This window comes from Lytechinus pictus, chromosome 2 (genome assembly GCF_037042905.1).
Source record: "Lytechinus pictus isolate F3 Inbred chromosome 2, Lp3.0, whole genome shotgun sequence".
Lineage (NCBI taxonomy): Eukaryota > Metazoa > Echinodermata > Echinoidea > Temnopleuroida > Toxopneustidae > Lytechinus > Lytechinus pictus.
The window spans coordinates 69,921,803-69,939,481 of record NC_087246.1 but is presented as its reverse complement, the minus strand read 5'-3'; the positions used below and the strand labels follow the sequence as shown (position 1 = coordinate 69,939,481).

The following is a 17,679-nucleotide window of genomic DNA, read 5'->3' as shown; positions in this document are numbered from 1 at the left end:
TTTTCCAAGAATGAACTATATGAGAAGAAAACGTGTGTTCATGTACTTATTATCATTATCATTGTACCACCATTATCATCATCAGCATCATTATCAGCATCTTCATCATCACCATCATTATCATTGTCGTCGTTTTGCTTATGCGGAAATCAAACAAAAATGATTGTGAAAAGGGTTATGGAGGGAAAGAGAGAGAGAGATGGAGAAAGAGGAGGAGTGAGTGAGAGCTTGAGGAAAAAAGGAGGTGTATGACTTATTATTTCTGAATATCGCGATTTCTGTTTATTCATGGGATTGAAATAGAAGGATAATCTTAACAAGTTCTTGTCATTATAATTTTTTATTTGATTTACTGATCAGAACATGAGATAAATGAAATCATGAAGACTGTACGTTCTCGACAGTTTTATTAACGTTTTCCAACCAAAACTACACTTTAATGACTGCAAACACCTTCATTTTCACACACTCGCAACTATGGACACAGTATACATGTAATTGAGAGTAGTGTCATTTTCAAAACCTTTCTTAGCTGCAAGAAATACTGAATCTCATTTCCACAATGTGCATCTGAATGCACAATGCCTGTGTTTCTAACATGTACCCAAATTACCCAATTTAAAGAACACATGTTAAGATCTAATGAATCAGCAAAATAATCCACATTCTATCATGATAAGCAGGCATAACAGCCTATATACTCTTCAATACTTCAATTACAGTTTGTCGAAAGAAATAACACACAAAAAAAGAAATATATAGAATTGTAACTCTGGTAAATATATCCAAAATATTAAATTAAAGGTATTGTTTAACTTTGTGAGCAGCCGATTTAAAAAATTCTCAAACCAAGATGAAACATGTGTACAAGTGCATGTATTAGAACTAGTAAACCCTGAAAACAACCATTATTGAAAATGAAAAGCTAAAACTACAAGGCAAACCCCGATTTTGTAAATAGGCGTCTATAAGACGCCTAAATAGTACACATAAGTGTATGGGATGAAATTAAGATGGTGTTTTCGGTCACTTTATATTTCAATTTTTGAAGCACTAAATAATTATTTTTGAACGCAATTTTTTTTCTGGGCTTCATTTTTGTAACATATCACAGACACAGGTGACAAGTGTGACCTTCTAGCTCAGATTTCTTAAAAGTCAAACCAATGTTAACCAATCACTTTAACGCATCGTGCTCTCATTTCTTTTACGAGATATCCCCCCCCCCGAGATATGCTTCATGATTACAATTTTAAAAAGGCGTATAAATGTCCCCTTTTCATGTCAATAACAGCTCGTGCTTTGTGCTCGCATTATAAATTCAGTGAGATGCGTATTGGGTTTCATGAATTTGTAACTATATTATTGCTGGTATATATGTTATTGTCTTTTAAAAATAACATTATTTGTTTAGACGTAATGAGAGAGATACATACATATATTCATTTATTATAATATATTTATATTGTCGCTTTGCACAGAATAGAACAAAAATACAACCGAAGTCTAGTTTTATAGTAACTCACCAGTAGCGTAATGAGCCAACAAAAAAAAATGGAGGGGGCGAGACAAGGATGACATTTATTTTCCTTTCCTTTATTCTTTTTTTTTCATTGGTAGGGAGAATGGGGGTATCCGTGACCCCTAGCACGCCCCTCCCCCATCTGTACGCCAGTGATGATCATACTTTCGTTTGAAACAAATTGAAGGGAAAAAAGTGCAAGGGTAGATAAGGCCGAAGACGTAAATAAAAATTGATACAAATATTAATAATTATAATACTGATAAATATACAATAAATCAAGCGGTCACCAATAAAAATAAACAACGTGAAAGAACAAAACGAGAAAGAGAGAGAGAGAGAGCCCGCGCGAATGTATGGTGTATAAGTTGCTGGAAAGCAGAAGAGATATTGTGTCCAGCACCCCCCCCCCCCCCAAATTCTCTCCCCGCTCAAGACCGGAGTGGAACCAATGATAATAATATATGAACAAAAATCCAGATTCACAATTTCAATGGGGAGTGTGTCATTCCCCTTCTCCGTTACAATTTGTCAAGTGGCAGCGGCAGGGAGAACAATTTGTTTTGTTTTTTAAGCAGAAAGCTGTGATGATAGGGGGAGAATAAAATAAATAAAACATTAACGAATAACAAGAACAAAACAACGACAAAACAATTTGTATCAGGATGAATTTCTTATCATTTAACATAGACCAACTTGGAGAAATAAGATGTTCATGCAATTGTCGTATAATCGGAGCAGATGTCGGCGGAGCAAATATCGGCGGAGCAATTGTCGCGGAGCAATTGTCGTATAATCGGAGCAATTTTCGGCGGAGCAAATATCGGCAGAGCAATTGTCGCGGAGCAATTTTCGGCGGAGCAAATATCGGCGGAGCAATTGTCGCGGAGCAATTGTCGTATAATCGGAGCAGATGTCGGCGGAGCAATTATCGGCGGAGCAATTGTCGGCGGAGCAATTTTCGGCGGAGCAGATGTCGGCGGAGCACATGTCGGCGGAGCAAATATCGGCGGATCAAATATCGGCGGAGCAAGTGTCGACGGAGCACATATCGGCGGAGCAAGTGTCGACGGAGCAACTGTCGGCGGAGCAATTGTCCGGAGCAATTGTCGGCGGAGCAACTGTCTTATTTTGCGTAGCAATTGTCGGCGGAGCAGATGTCGGCGGAGCAATTGTCGGGTCACCTTATGAAGAGGTGGTGGTTTTTGCACCACCTAGAGAAGCGTTTAATACTTCTATGATAACTATCATCACCACTTTTCATCAGGCCTAGAATTACTGTGTCATCAGCATATTTTAGTATTCTTTACATTTCCATCATTTGAGTTACAATCATTAGTATACAAGATATACATGAGTGCTGATAGGACGTATCCTTGGGGGGCACCTGTATTTATCATAATCTCAGCAGACATACTATATTGTACGTTGGGTTCTAATTAGTTAAAAACTCCACTAGCAAAAGTACAATCTTAGGGTGAAGGTTAAAATCATTCAGTTTATCAAAAAGAATGTTTGTCTGTATCATATTGATAGCCGAAGAAAAATCTACAAAAAAGGCCCTAGAATAACACCTCAGTTTGTCTGTATGCTGAGCTATCTCATGCACTAATGTCAGCACAGCGTCCGTAACTGATTTCTTCGGTTGGTATGCAAACTGTAACAGGGGGAACTACTGGGAGGATGAGTGTCATTATGATCCTCTCAAAACATTTCATCACGATCGATGTGAGGACAACGGGTTACGAGTCGGTAGTCATTTAGTTCAGACGCTTTGATGGTTTTGAGGACTAGAATAACTGTTGCTTTTTCCAAAAACTAGGTAAATCGGCTTGTAGAAGTGAGTGTTTAATTAAAGAGATTCGCGTAGGGGATAGTGAGCACAATGGGGTTACCGCACACCAGTGGCGTAGCTAGGATTTTTTCCCCGGGGGGGGCACTGGGGGGTCCTTGCTTTTTCAGGGGGGGCACCGGCCATTTTTCCGGTGTGTGTGTATGTGTCCACAAGGGCGGATCCGACTTTCGCCAATAGGGGACGGGGCCCGAAATTATCTTCACCTATATCAGTCACTTCTTAGTTTTATTCTTATAAAACAACATAAACATAAAATAATCTCATAAGCCTTATTAAAAAAAGTGCGAGCGTGAAGCGCGAGCGATTTTTTTTTTTTAACTTTAATGTATTTTTTTCCTGAAAATCTAATTTTCTGGGCAATGTTATGTGTGATCCTGAACAAGATTCGTATGTAACTAGATGGTTACTGCGAACGCCAAGCGCGAACTGAATTTTTTATCAACTGTTCTAGCATTATCGAAAAGGGACCTGTTAAGGACTGCTTACAGTTACCCACGAAGACGGTATATATTTCAATAATGCGAGCGCGAAGCGCGAGCAAATTTTTTGACATTCCGACCTAAAAAATTTGTAATTCTAAGCACTTTTTGTATTAATAAATGGGATAGGTATGTAACTAAACAATTGATGCAAGCGCGAAACGCGAGAGGAAGAAAATTGAGATTTTAGACCTAAAAGCGGGACACTCTATTCATATTTTGTAAGTCATATACAGTATAGGATATAGTCAATTGGGTATCATTAATAATGCGATCGTGAAGCGTGAGCAGACAATTATTGATATTCTGATGTGAAACTGGATAATTTAAGTATATTTTAAATAAAGAACATGCAGGCTATCGCACATGTTTTAGAGTTAGACCTAGAATCTGGGCATTCTGAATACATTTGTTTAATGGAACATTATGGAATACACGTAGACAATATGAACTTGGCAAATCAAACAATGTGACCACGCAGCGTGAGCTTAAAATGCTGATATGAAGACCATAAAACTGACATTTTACAGAGCAAAAAAAAAATGAAAGCTCGATGTCCGAGCTAAAATATGTTTTGCATATTGACTTCAAAACTTGCTCCATATCAGCCTATTGAGCAAGATATGAATCCCATCGAACAGGCAATTCTGGCGCGAAGCGCCGGCAAAAATTTTATATAGTAACATGAAAAGATGTTTTTTTTTTAATTGCAAGTCTTCCCCTTACATTATTTCATTCACTCGTCTTCCTCCTCATATTTTCCTCTTCTTTTTACTTCTGTCTTTCTTCTTCTTTTCCTTTTTTCTTTTCTTCTTTTCCTTTTCTTCTTTTCCTTTTTTCTTTCTTTTTTCTCCGTTTTTTTTTTTTTGCTCTGCCAATTTTTTCTGGGGGGGCACCTGGGGGGCACACCAAATCTCAGGGGGGGCACGTGCCCCCCCCAGGCCCCCCCCGTAGCTACGCCACTGCCGCACACGCAACATGAACTTCACTAGGACGTGGGGCGGACGTACCATACACGTGACAATTTCACAATTTTCGAGAAAAACAAACGTAGTTGGCGCCGCGCGTCCTAGGTTCTTTTTATATTTTATATACAGACCAGAACGGATGTGCTACCTGTTGTATGATGTGTGTGCGTGAGGGTTTTTGTGTGCGTGTGTGTGTGTGAGGGTGCGTGGGTGAGTGAAAGATTATATATATTTAATCTTCCTCTTAAAGGAGCATAGAGTTTCATGAAAAAAGTAGTTTATTTGATTTGACATAATTTTGAAATCAAAAATATTGAAATAATTTTATGCTATATTATGTACTTTTTGGGAAAAAAAAAATGTTTCACATTGTCATAGAAGAGAAATTTGGCAGTTTAATTTCATTTGTAATAATTTTTAAAAATATTTGTAATCTCATTGATATTGATATATTTATTTGTTTGATTGTTTATTGATTGCATAGATGCAAAGAATATTTATTTATATGAATTGTGATTGTCAACTTATTGATTTGAAAGAGGAAGAAAATAAAATATTATTCAAAACAAAAAAAATATATTGAATAGCAACGACGTATTTGGAACTTCCTCCGGTATAGGTGCGCTAGTGACCTTTGGTAAGGCATTTATCCTCATTACCAGGTCCCTCGGAGAGGACCTTAAGCCGTCGGTCCCCTGGTTGCTTGCTCACAGGCATTCGTGCTTTCTTAGCAGTCGGGTAAAAAACCTCGGTATGACATAAAGGGGGATTAGGGGCGTTATGGTCGTAAAGGGGTGGATAACTACTACTACTACTACTACTACTACTTCTTCTTTTTCTTCTTCTTCTCCCTTTCTCCTTCTTTTCCTTCTTCCCTACTACTACTACTACTACTACTTCTTCTTTTTCTTCTTTTCTTTCTTCTCCCCTTCTTCTCCTTCTTCTTTTCCTTCTTCCTTACTACTACTACTACTATTACTATACCACCACTGCCACTTCTTCTTCTACCTCTACCTCTCCTTTCTATGTTTGTTTAGATTCCGTTTGACCGTCCCTGGGACTTCCCTGAAGCCGCAGAATGGGACAGTATGACGGTCAAGGAATGGGCTGAGAAGACCTTCTGGTTCCAACTGACCAGAGATGTGCTCTATGTCCATTGTTCTGCTGAATTCTGTGCCGAGGCCAAGGATCTTTCTCTCCTCTATTTCCTCTGGTACATCAAAGAAGGCGGTGGTAAGTTTGATATGTTAAGCCTCATATTGAGCAAGATATGTAAATCATCAAACTTTTATTTAGTGACATGAAATATTTTTGTTTATTATTTTCGAAGTCTTATGTTTCCCCTTCTTTTTTCTCCTCTTTCCCTTTTCTTTTTTTCCTTTCTTTCACATTTTTCCTCTTTTTTTTGCTCCGCCAATAGGGGGGCACAGGCCCCTCGCCCCCTGCATCCACCTGTGTTTTAGAGAGTCCTTTTTTGCCTCACTGTATCTTTGTTGACAAAGAAACAAAGCGAGAGTCGCCTCTGATTTTTTAAACATTCATCTTATGTTTTTTTAAAATCATTTTCAGGATATATGCGGATGTCGGCTACTGACAATGGTGCTCAGGTTTGTTTATCTCTGAATTGTTTTTTTTTTCTTATTCATGTAGATGTGGGTGATATTTGGATCAATCGAATCATGAGATATCAATAATAGGGAATCGATAGTATTGATAACAGATATAGGTGTAACCAATTGTGCGTTCATTTTTTTTTTCATGACACTAAAAATAAACCCAAGAGGTAACTAACGAGCAGGGGTCGCGGAACCGGGGACTAGGGGCTTCAGCTTTCACATTTTTATATTCAATATACGTGTACAAAAGTACAAATTACCATGTTTTTTTATTTCTTTGGCATGGTCAGCCCCCCCCCCCCTTGACTCAGCCTCCCCCACACCCTCTCTCACCACTTCAAAATCGTTCCGCGGTCCCTGTATATTGGACAGTTGATTTCATGAGCAAAAGAGTAATCAAGACGGTTTGTTACATTCTCTGTTATCCCTCTGTACCTTTCTGTTTATGTATACCGGTTTCCGCGGGGGGGGGGGGGGGGGGGGGGCACCTAATGGAAGTGATAATCCTATTTTCTTGAAACTCGTATAAGAATAATAATAATATACTGATTTATATAGCGCAGAAACTATGTGCATATATTCTACTGCGCTGCAATTGAGAGCTATTGAAATGCTTGAGAACAAATTTTGAAAAGGGAAATAGAAATGTATGGGAATTATTTTAGATAGGTTTTTAGTTATAGTTTGAATGTTTCTACTGATGGACATGATCTTATTACATATGGCAAGCCATTCCAGATTATATTCATCAAAGGGCGGATACAATTGTGAACTCATCGGCTCATCCCCCAGTATTAGATAAACTTCCATTTTCTTTTCAGGAAAGAAAGTTCATTGGCGGAAGTCAAAGAATTTGCCTCAATATAGCAGAACATCTTGGGAAAGGTAAAACTTTTCATTTCTTTCATGTTAAATGCAGGGACCTGGGAAGCGGGGGTCCTGGGGGTGCTGCGTGTATTATTTTCCATAGGCAGCACCCCCACGAAATCAGGTTCCCCGTGTGTTTGTTAAAATATGTTGTAATATACTTAATTATCACATCCGACAATCGCAAATCATTTACATAGTCTTTCACATATTCAAATAACATCCCTCCTATAACGCGACTCAATCAAGCTCCGACATTCCGATACAGACGTGGTAATAACCATAGTTTACACACTACTCGATAGCAGGGAGGGACATATGGGATATGGGTGTGGTTGGACTTGAAACTTCCAGGTTTTATGTCGAATCAAGTGTGCGCGCCCCCGACCGCCCGTGTTTTGAATAAACAATTACAAGTCAGACAATACAAATCAAATTTCACAGTCTTTTTCGCCCTGCCCCATGGCCCTTGGAAGCGGGGGTGCTGGGGTGAAGCACATCCAAAATTTGGGGCTGCTGCATGTATTATTTTCCATAGGCAGCACCTCCTGGAAATCTAGAGGTAAGTTGATAAATGACAGAAATGTAATGAAAATGAACGACATTTTGTAGACCCCCCTACTTCAGATTTTTCCGATACAGTACTTAAAATTGTGTTTAAATTCACCCTTTTTCAGATCGGAATATCAAATATTTTCTGATCGCGCTTCGCGCTCTCATTATTTATTTTGATAATTAAAAAATGTATTTAGAATGCCCAGAAACTAGGTCTAACTCTAAACACGCGCACGCATGTTTATTCAGATTCGCAGCTTGTTTTGGGGTTACTCCTGGCTGAAAATATTTATATCAAATACAATTTTATGAAAATCTGATAACAAATAGTTAATTTATTTAATTCTAAAGTTTAGCAATATTTTATGAATATGGTGATATGCATGTCGTCATGAATATTTAATAGGTGGGTTGACATAGGCGGAAATCTGTCCCCAAAGGTAGGCGGACCAGGGCCTGGAAAATTTGACAAGCAAAAAAAAGGTTATTATCACCCCAAATTTAGGTCATTTTAACCCTAACAAAATTTGACAAGCCCCCCCCCCCCAAAAAAAAAAAAAAAAAAGGTTTTCACCCAAAATGTAAGGTCATTTGGTCCAAAATACATGTATTATTTCGATTGTGAAGTGATGTATTTTTCTCCATAAAAGACCAAAAATAGTAGGAGGGACATTTGATATTGTGTTCCCCTACTATTTTTGGTAGGGGGACACGTCCCCCTGTCGATCCCTCTGGGATTTCCGCCCATGTGGGTTGAAGATGTCACATCCCCACTATCCTGTTTCTTGTGTTATTACATGGAATCAAAATTGTTTCATTTTTTTCATACCAGTGTGAATGATATGTCTCCCTTATAATGAAATAAGTTGCAGCAAGAATATCTAATAGACTAAATCAGTTGTCAATTCAACAGTTTTTGGTTCTTGAAGGGAAAATATTGAATAAACCTAATTTTATATAATAAAATACAAAAGAACAAGTGGGGATATGACATCATCAGTTTGCTCATTGAATATTAATGAAAACATGCTTTAAAACTGTTTCACCGGAATAATGCTAATCTTTACAATGCAATAACTTTGATATTCCTTGTCGGATTTTAATCAAATCCTTATTCTTATGTTCGTCTGATTTTTCTTTATCTGTTCAAACCATATTACATTCAGTCTGGAGTTTCAGATCAGAATATCAAAAATTTTCTGCTCGCGCTTCGCGCTCACATTATTAATGTAAGAATATATATCCAATTACCCATCATTTTCTTGATTTACAAAACATGAATAGAATGTCCCGTTTATAGGTCTGAAATCTCAATTTTGTTTCCGCTCGCGCTTCGCGCTCACTTTATTAATGTTAGAATATATATCCAATTACCCATCATTTTCATGATTAGAAAAGTGCTTAAGATGTCCTGTTTTTAGGTCTGAAATGTCATTTTTATTTCCGCTCGCGCTTCGCGCTCGCATCAATTGTATAATTATATACCTATCCTATTAATGATTAGAAAAGTGCTTAAGATGTCCCGTTTTTAGGTCTGAAATCTCATTTTTATTTACGCTCGCGCTTCGCGCTCGCATCAATTGTATAGCTATATACCTATCCTGTTCATGACTACAAAAAGTGTTTAGAATGTCCAGTATTTAGGTCGGAATGTCAATTTTTCAGCTCGCGCTTCGCGCTCGCATTATTTGATTTTTGATATATGTATCGTCTTAATGGGTAACTGCAAACAGTCCTTATTACACTTCCCTTTCGATCGGACCAGAGCGCATTAAAAAAATATTTGCTCGCGCTGACCACATTCGCAGTTATTATTTGTTACATATGCATCTCATGATCTTGTTCAGGACCACAAACATATTGCTCAAAATGTTCAATTTTCAGGACAAAATGCATGAAATTTCCCCCCCAAAATAGCTCGTGCTTCGCGCTCGAGTTATCTAATTTTATATCTAATTATATATCTATGTTCTTTTATAAGAAGCCTGAAAGCTAAGAAGTGACTGGCATATATATGTATATATATATATACAAATTAAATTGGAATGTATCAAGTTCAGGGAAAGTGCTCGATGTTTCAACTGAAGCAGAGCGTTGTAGAACTTTTCCTCACCTCTGGTCTACCAATGGTTTCGCGCCTCGATCACGGGCGGCTCATCAGGACACTGAAGCTAGTTGGATTTGGTGGGGGCCCTCGGTTGGGGCAATGGATGCATTTCACGGTCCGGCGGTTCTTTGTTCCTTCTTTTGTGACGGCATGTACTGATTAGTTTGGACCTTCGGTTGAGTGAGTTTTTCTTGTGAGTTGCGATAATGAGTTTTTCGTCTAAGCATAGGTTGCAGATTCCACTTCCCCGCATTGCCAAGTTGGATTTTTTCATTATTGCCCATTTTAAATTGTATCGTTCCCCTTTCTTTTGTAGATCCCATATGTATTTAGATAGTTCTGTTTCGTTTTGGTATTTCTCGTTTCGGAAAGATTTTGTGTGGTTTCTGAATCTTTCTTTAAAAGTTCCCCCTGCTAGGCCAAAATACACTTTGGTGATTGTATCTCTTTGGCCGTGTGTGACAGATGCTTTGTATATTATCGACTTGGCCAGGCAGTTTCCCCGTAGAGGGCAGTCTTCCTTCACTCGGCAGTTGCATGTTTTTTCCGGAGGGTTCTCTTCTTCTTTTGATTTTCTGATGACTTTTTCGTTGTGTGATTTGATGATCGTATATATATAAATATCTATATATATCAGGGGCCGCGGAACGGTTTTCAAAGTGGGGGGGGGGGGGGCTGACCATGCTAAAAATCACAATCATATGGTCATTTTTACGTTTTTGTACACGGTTTTGGAAAAAAGTGGGGGGGGGGGCTGAAGCCCCCCCAGCCCCCCCGCTTCCGCGGCCCCTGTATATGTGAGTGTGTGTGTGTGTGTGTGTGTGGGTGTGTGTGTGTGTGTGAGGGTGTGTGTGGGTGTGGTGCCCTTAGAGGTGTGTGTGTGTGTGTGTGTTATTATGGAAAACTCAATTGTGTCTTCCCCCCACCTTTGAGGAGAGATTTCAGCACCCCCACTGAAAAAATCGTTTCCAGGTCCCTGGTTAAATGTGTGTCTTTAATGTTGGAAATGCCTTAGTTAAAAGCATATAAGCGCTTTTCAAAAAAGAATAGCGGGTTGTGATACAAATTCTTAAGAATATTTTGTAGATTTACACCTGTGTTGCTGGGATGCGGATCCAGGTTTTGATTTTACTGGAGGCGTGTGCACTATAAATAAAAACAAATGACCAAAATTATCGTATTGGGTCTAATAGGCAAGGTCCGCGTATCACACACTGGATCCATGCTATAGGTCTGCTGCTAATGGCCGCTATACAGTGCGTCCCAAAAAAAACTATACACTTTTGAAATGGCTGCCAAATAAAAAATATAGCACTTTGGGGGAAATAACTTATAGATATGGAAAGCCAATAAAGTCAACTTTCAAGTGACACCAAAAAGTTGGAAAACTATTCATGCTTGAGCGAGCATTGCCCACTAAAACAAAGGGTATGAAAATTAGGATGGGCCGGAATTAGCCTTCCAATTTCTTTCAGGTTTTTTGTTTGGTACTTGCAAAGTTGAGGGCTATTTGGTGAATTAAAGATCAGTTGTGATCAGTTTGTTGTTTGTGAAAATTTAATGCGTTATTGAATTGAATTTATTACATTGAAATTTAATGCATGAGTGATCGTGAATTGCAATTTTTAGTGCAGCATTTTGTCTTTATCATGTGGATCTCAACAATGTGTTTATGAAAGTCAGGAGAAGAGGGGGTAATATGATTTAGGTAGGTGAAGTACGTTGATGGGATAAAGGTCAACAGAACATTTAGCAACCCCTCCCTCCATCTCATCCCCCCCCCCCCGCTTCTATCCTCCTCGGACACTAAGCTCGGCTAGGCTGGGCAGGAATTAGCCTTACAGTTTTTTTGAGTGGTTAGTCCTTTGGAACTTGCTAAGCTAAATTAATGAGTGAGATAAGTTTTGGTTTTTTAGGCAAATTTCATGAGTTACTAAATTGAAATTTAATGCATGAGTGAACAGGAATTGAAATTTTAGTGTAGCATATTCATCTTGTGGACCTCAGAAGTGTGTTCGTGAGAGTCAGAGTAATGTGATGGTACCTGTTACAAGCAAGAGGGCGAGATATGCTAAGACTTGGTTAAAAGGGCATTCCTCTTCTTTTTGTCCTTTTACAAATTAAGTCATATGTACCCTCCCCTCTCCACCTCCATTTCCCAGCCCCCCCCCCCTCTCTGTCTCACTTCCTGGATTGTAGCCTATTCAAAACTTAGCTGCCAAGTGACCGGTGGCTGATGGTCACTTTTTTTTTGAATTATTACCAAGAAATTTAATGATTATGATGATTAATGAAATAATTTATTGAAAAAAACTGAATGTTTGATTGATCACATTGCACATTGAATGAGTTGATTTACTGATAAATTGTTGATGAAATGATTGATAGGAAAAAGTTGATGCCCCAATTCAGAATTAATCAATAGATCAACATTCCGCTCTGGACTTCACGCGTACATGACAATAGCCATCAGTCTCTCAACAGGAGGGGAGGGAGGGGGCGGGGGCTGAATGTTCTGTTGACCCTTATTCCATCAACCTACTTCTCCCACTTAAGTCCTATCTCACCCCCTATTCTCCCGAATCCCATGAACACACTGCTGAGATCCACATGATGAAGTTGAAATGCTGCCCAAAAAGAGATCCAAATGATAAAGTTGAAATGCTGCCCAAAAAGTGTAATTTGTGTTCACTCATGCATTAAAAGTCAATTTAATAATTTATAAAATTGGCATAAGCAACCAAAACTGGTCACGGTTGATCATTAATTTATCACAACGCCCTTAACTTTGCAAGTTTGAAAGGATTTGCCTGTTAAAACTGACATAAAAGTGGAAGGCTAATTCCAGCCCACCCTAATTTTCATACCCTTTGTTTCAGTGGGGAGTGCTCGCTCAAGCATGAACAGTTTTCCTACTTTTTGGTGTCATTTGTAAGTTGACTTTATTGGCTTTCCATATATGTAAGTCTTTTCCCCCAAAATGCTATATTTTTTATTTGGCAGCCATTTCAAAAGTGTATAGTTTTTTTTGGGACGCACTGTACAGGACGGGGGACCACCTGTTTTGGTTTTTAGTAAAATTGATTGGGAGAAAAGAGGGTAAGACGGGAAAGAAATCAAAATAGACGAAGGAAAAGTATTAAAAAGAGAGGACTAGGTCAAAAACTGCATAAACCATTTTTTAAAAAGAAAATGCCGTGTTCGTTAAGTTTTCTTACCCCTATCCAATCGAATTACCAAGCCGTCCCCTGATGTTGATTTCGTCAATTTGTTCTCACGACCATGTAAGGATTGAGAAAAAGAGAATAGAGGTAGAAGTAAAATGGATAGCCGACAAAGTAGAGGTTAGAGAGTACATTATCTCTGACGGAAATGACTGTAGTCCTTAAAGGACAAGGACATCCCAATAAAAAGTTAGTTTTAATAAAAGGAGAAAAATCCAACAAACACAACACTGAAAATTTCATCAAAATCGGTTAAAATAAGAAAGTTATGACATTTTAAAGTTTTGCTTAATTTCACAAAACAGTTATATGCACATACTGGTCGGTATACAAATGAGCAGACAGATGACGTCACCCACTCACTATTTCTTTTGTATTTTATTATATGAAATACGAAAAATTCTAATTTTCTTATCGTCATGTGGAACAAAACTATATTCCTCCCTGAACATGTGCAATTACCATTATTGTGTGGAGCGTTGTGGCCCAGTGGATTAGTCTTCTGACTTTGAAACAGAGGGTCGTGAGTTCGAAACCCAGCCATGGCGTAATTTCCTTCAGCAAGAAATTCATCCACATTGTGCTGCACTCAACCCAGGTGAGGTGAATGGGTACCTGGCAGAAATTTATTCCTTGAAATGCGTGTGCGCTGTAATCTTAGTAATTACGGCTGCCAAGCTACAGCTGGGGTAATAATATCCAAGTCCTTTAGAAGCGCATAGAGACATTATTCATAATGTGATATGCGCTATACAAGAACTGTATATTATTATTATTATAATTTTAAGAGTTTGTGGTTAGATCAAGTTGGTCCCAGTTGTCAAATCTGTAAAAATTGAAACATTGTATAATTCAAACAATAAAAAACAAAGAAATAGTGAGTGAGTGACATCATCGACTCTCTCATTTGCACATCAATGAGTTGTGCATATAACTCTTTTGTGAAAAATAACAAAAACTTTAAAATGTCATAACATTCTTATTTTACATCCGATTTTGATGAAATTGTTTGATTTTTCTCTATCCATTCAAATCAACAATTTTCTGGGGTGGACTTGACCTTTAAAAGGACTGTAAACCAGAAAGAGAAGAAAAGATTGAGTAGTAGGCAAGGTGAGAGGCTTCAGTAGAAGCCTGGACCTATAATTGGTATATGGTAAAAGGCGGGCTTGAGTTGGAGAAGTGAGGGAAGTTTGAGTTGATGAGAGAAGGTCGGCTTGAGTCGGTGAGTTGTAGAGCAGGAGCAGATGAGAAGACTCGACGTTTCGGGCAGTTTGACTGTCCGTCTTCAGGCCGGACAACGGCCGAAGGTAATAAAGAGCTTTTACGGCACATTGTGGTGAAAGAAATGACGTAATGTGCCTCCATATTTTAAAAAATAAAATATTTTTTTGTAATTTTTAGAATTAGTGGTAAACCAAATGGGTTTGGCCAGTGTGGTTTTAAGATATGACAGTCTTGTGCATAAACAGGGTATATTGTATTTTTTAATTCAATGAACAAATACAGACAACTAAGCGAATGATCCAAGAAGTTACTAAAATGTGCCGCCAATGCCCTACACATTTTGGTTAATTTACTAAAATGTGCAGTTACCAAAATATTTAGTAACATAATTACTGCACATTTTGGTAAGTTACCAAATAAATGTGCAGTTATTACGGCACATTTTGGTAATTTACCAAAACGTGCAGTTACCAAAATGTGCCATAACAAGGACCAATAGCGATTATTAATGTTTAATGTTAATGATATTGATATACCTAAATAATTTGTCGATGTTTACTTTGAATAAATATGTTCATTCTCATACACGTTCATGTATCAAATATCATTACCCAAAGGTTTCCTCTCAGTTCAAATACGTACTCTATGCAATACTCCGTAATATTTAGGTTTTATTGAAGAGACAATTATAGTCTCTCTCGACTTCACGTAACTCTTTTGATAATACTGCGTGCACTGTAAAAAATAATATTGGGTAGAATTTTAACCAGCACGAGGGTAATTATGTGTCCTACCAATTTGGGGCGGTATTTTACCCAATGCGGGAAGCATATTGTCCTAACCCTAACCCTTGTTCAGTAAAGTTTAAAAAAATAAGCAGCAATTTCTTAAGAATGGGCAAAATTTTCATCAAAGCGGATAAATAAAAATGCCCAAAAGAAATGCCCAATGTTGGTTGGACACATAATTACCCTCATGGAAATTTTTTACTCAATATTTTTTAGAGTGTGTACCATGCGTGTGCGTGTGTGTGTGGGTGGGTGTGAGTGTATTTGCTTGTGCTTATTTGTGATATATTATCCGTAACATTTACAAACGTGTGATCTTCACATGTAATGTTTGCCTATTTTAGAGCACTATGTTTAGCAAGTTTTTAACCTTCAATTGACTCTCCAAATTCATCATCAGATTATATTTCGAATTATGATTGTTTCTTGTTTTAATTTGTGTATTTGTTATGGTTTCATGGTTGAAATGAATGAATCGAACTGTCCTTCCCTGAAATTATTGGCATTTCTGTTTAAAATTTAGTGGCAGCGAATTCAAGAGGTAGAAAAAAGAAGAGTGGTCTGGGTTGGATAATTTTATAATCACCCCCCTCCCCTTGTTGTGCAATTGAGAACAAAATATGACGCAACTTTCTATAAGGAGTTAAACAGCCTTTAATAATGATAGGCTGTTGTCTGTACTTATGATTAAGATAAGATCAATCATCGATAATTCTTGGTTTCTTTTGGGGGCGCACTGTATATTTCTCCAACCGCACGGGGGTGCCGTGGCCGAGTGGTCTAAGGCGCCTGGCTATACATGGAAAGCCTGGGGTTCGATCCCCGGCTGCGTCACCTATGCCCGTGAGCAAGGCATTTAATCAACAATGCTCTTTTATCCTACTTTCAAATAAATGGAAATGCTATTATGCATTATTGGTAACTTGGTGTGCGCTTGTTTGAAAAAAATGATTTACTTCGACTCTGATTATCTTTGCTTTCTTTTTAGGTAATGTTTTACTGAGTAAACCAGTGTCTAGTATAGAACAGGATGCCGATGGAGTGAAAGTAACGACAATAACTGGAGATTCATATAAGGTAAAGCTCAGAAATTGCGATTATTGTAGCTAAACACAGTAAGCAACTTGCCGTTTTACAGCCGTTTTGTCTCTTTATTTCATATCCCTTAATTATATCCGTTTTATAGCTGTTTTGCAGCCTCTGTAGCCTTTTGAAAACGGCGAATTTTGTCCAATTAGTTTACTCCTTAGGTATTAATACATGAAATGGCTACAAAGAGCTAATTTATGATAGCCGATCAAAAACACTGATCGGGATATTATCTGCTAGTGTACCGATCAGTGATCGAAACCACAGTTCTGAATATTATCTGCTAATGTACAGATCAGTGATCTAAACCACTAATCTGAATATTATCTGCTAGTGTATAGATCAGTGATCTAAACCACTAATCTGAATATTATCTGCTAGTGGATAGATCAGTGGTCAAAACCACTGATCTGAATATTATCTGCTAGTGGACAGATCAGTGATCTAAACCACTAATCTGAATATTATCTGCTAGTGGATAGATCAGTGATCTAAACCACTGATCTGAATATTATCTGCTAGTGGACAGATCAGTGATCTAAACCACTGATCTGAATATCTGCTAGTGGACAGATCAGTGATCAAAACCACTGATCTGAATATCATCTGCTAGTGGATAGATCAGAGAACAAAACCACTGATCTAATATTATCTGCTAGTGTACAGATCAGTGATCAAAGCCATAGATCTCAATATTATCTGCCAGTGTAGCGATCAGTGATCTAAACCACTGATCTGAATATTATCTGCTAGTGGATAGATCAGTGATGAAAGCCACATATCTGAATATTATCTGCCAGTGTACCGATCAGTGATCAAAACCACTGATCTGAATATTATCTGCCAGTGGACAGATCAGTGATCTAAACCACTGATATGAATATTATCTGCTAGTGGACAGATCAGTGATCAAAACCACTGATCTGAATATCATCTGCCAGTGAACCGATCAGTGATCAAAACCACTGATCTGAATATGTGCTAGTGTACAGATCAGTGATCAAAGCCACTGATCTGAATATTATCTGCTAGTTGACAGATCAGTGATCTAAACCACTGATCTGAATATCTGCTAGTGGACAGATCAGTGATCAAACCACTGATCTGAATATTATCTGCTAGTGGACAGATCAGTGAACAGAACCACTGATCTAAATATTATCTGCTAGTGAACAGATCAGTGATCAAAGCCACAGATCTGAATATTATCTGCTAGTGTACAGATCAGTGATCAAAACCACTGATCTGAATATTATCTGCTAGTGGACAGATCAGTGAACAAAACCACTGATCTAACTATTATCTGCTAGTGTACCGATCAGTGATCAAAGCCACTGATCTGAATATTATCTGCTAGTGGACAGATCAGTGATCTTAACCAC

The 17,679-nt window shown here is 38.1% G+C and overlaps 1 protein-coding gene across 1 annotated transcript in view; it reads left to right on the top strand.

The window, feature by feature from the left end:
* The window catches only part of LOC129255078 (amine oxidase [flavin-containing] B-like), a 47,771-nt gene that overhangs the window by 20,506 nt on the left and 9,586 nt on the right, over positions 1 to 17,679 (top strand). The window contains exons 5-8 of the mRNA XM_064095531.1: positions 5,862 to 6,057; positions 6,394 to 6,431; positions 7,262 to 7,325; positions 16,197 to 16,285. Coding sequence (XP_063951601.1) covers positions 5,862 to 6,057; positions 6,394 to 6,431; positions 7,262 to 7,325; positions 16,197 to 16,285 — 387 coding nt within the window. The remainder of the gene's footprint in view (positions 1 to 5,861; positions 6,058 to 6,393; positions 6,432 to 7,261; positions 7,326 to 16,196; positions 16,286 to 17,679) is intronic.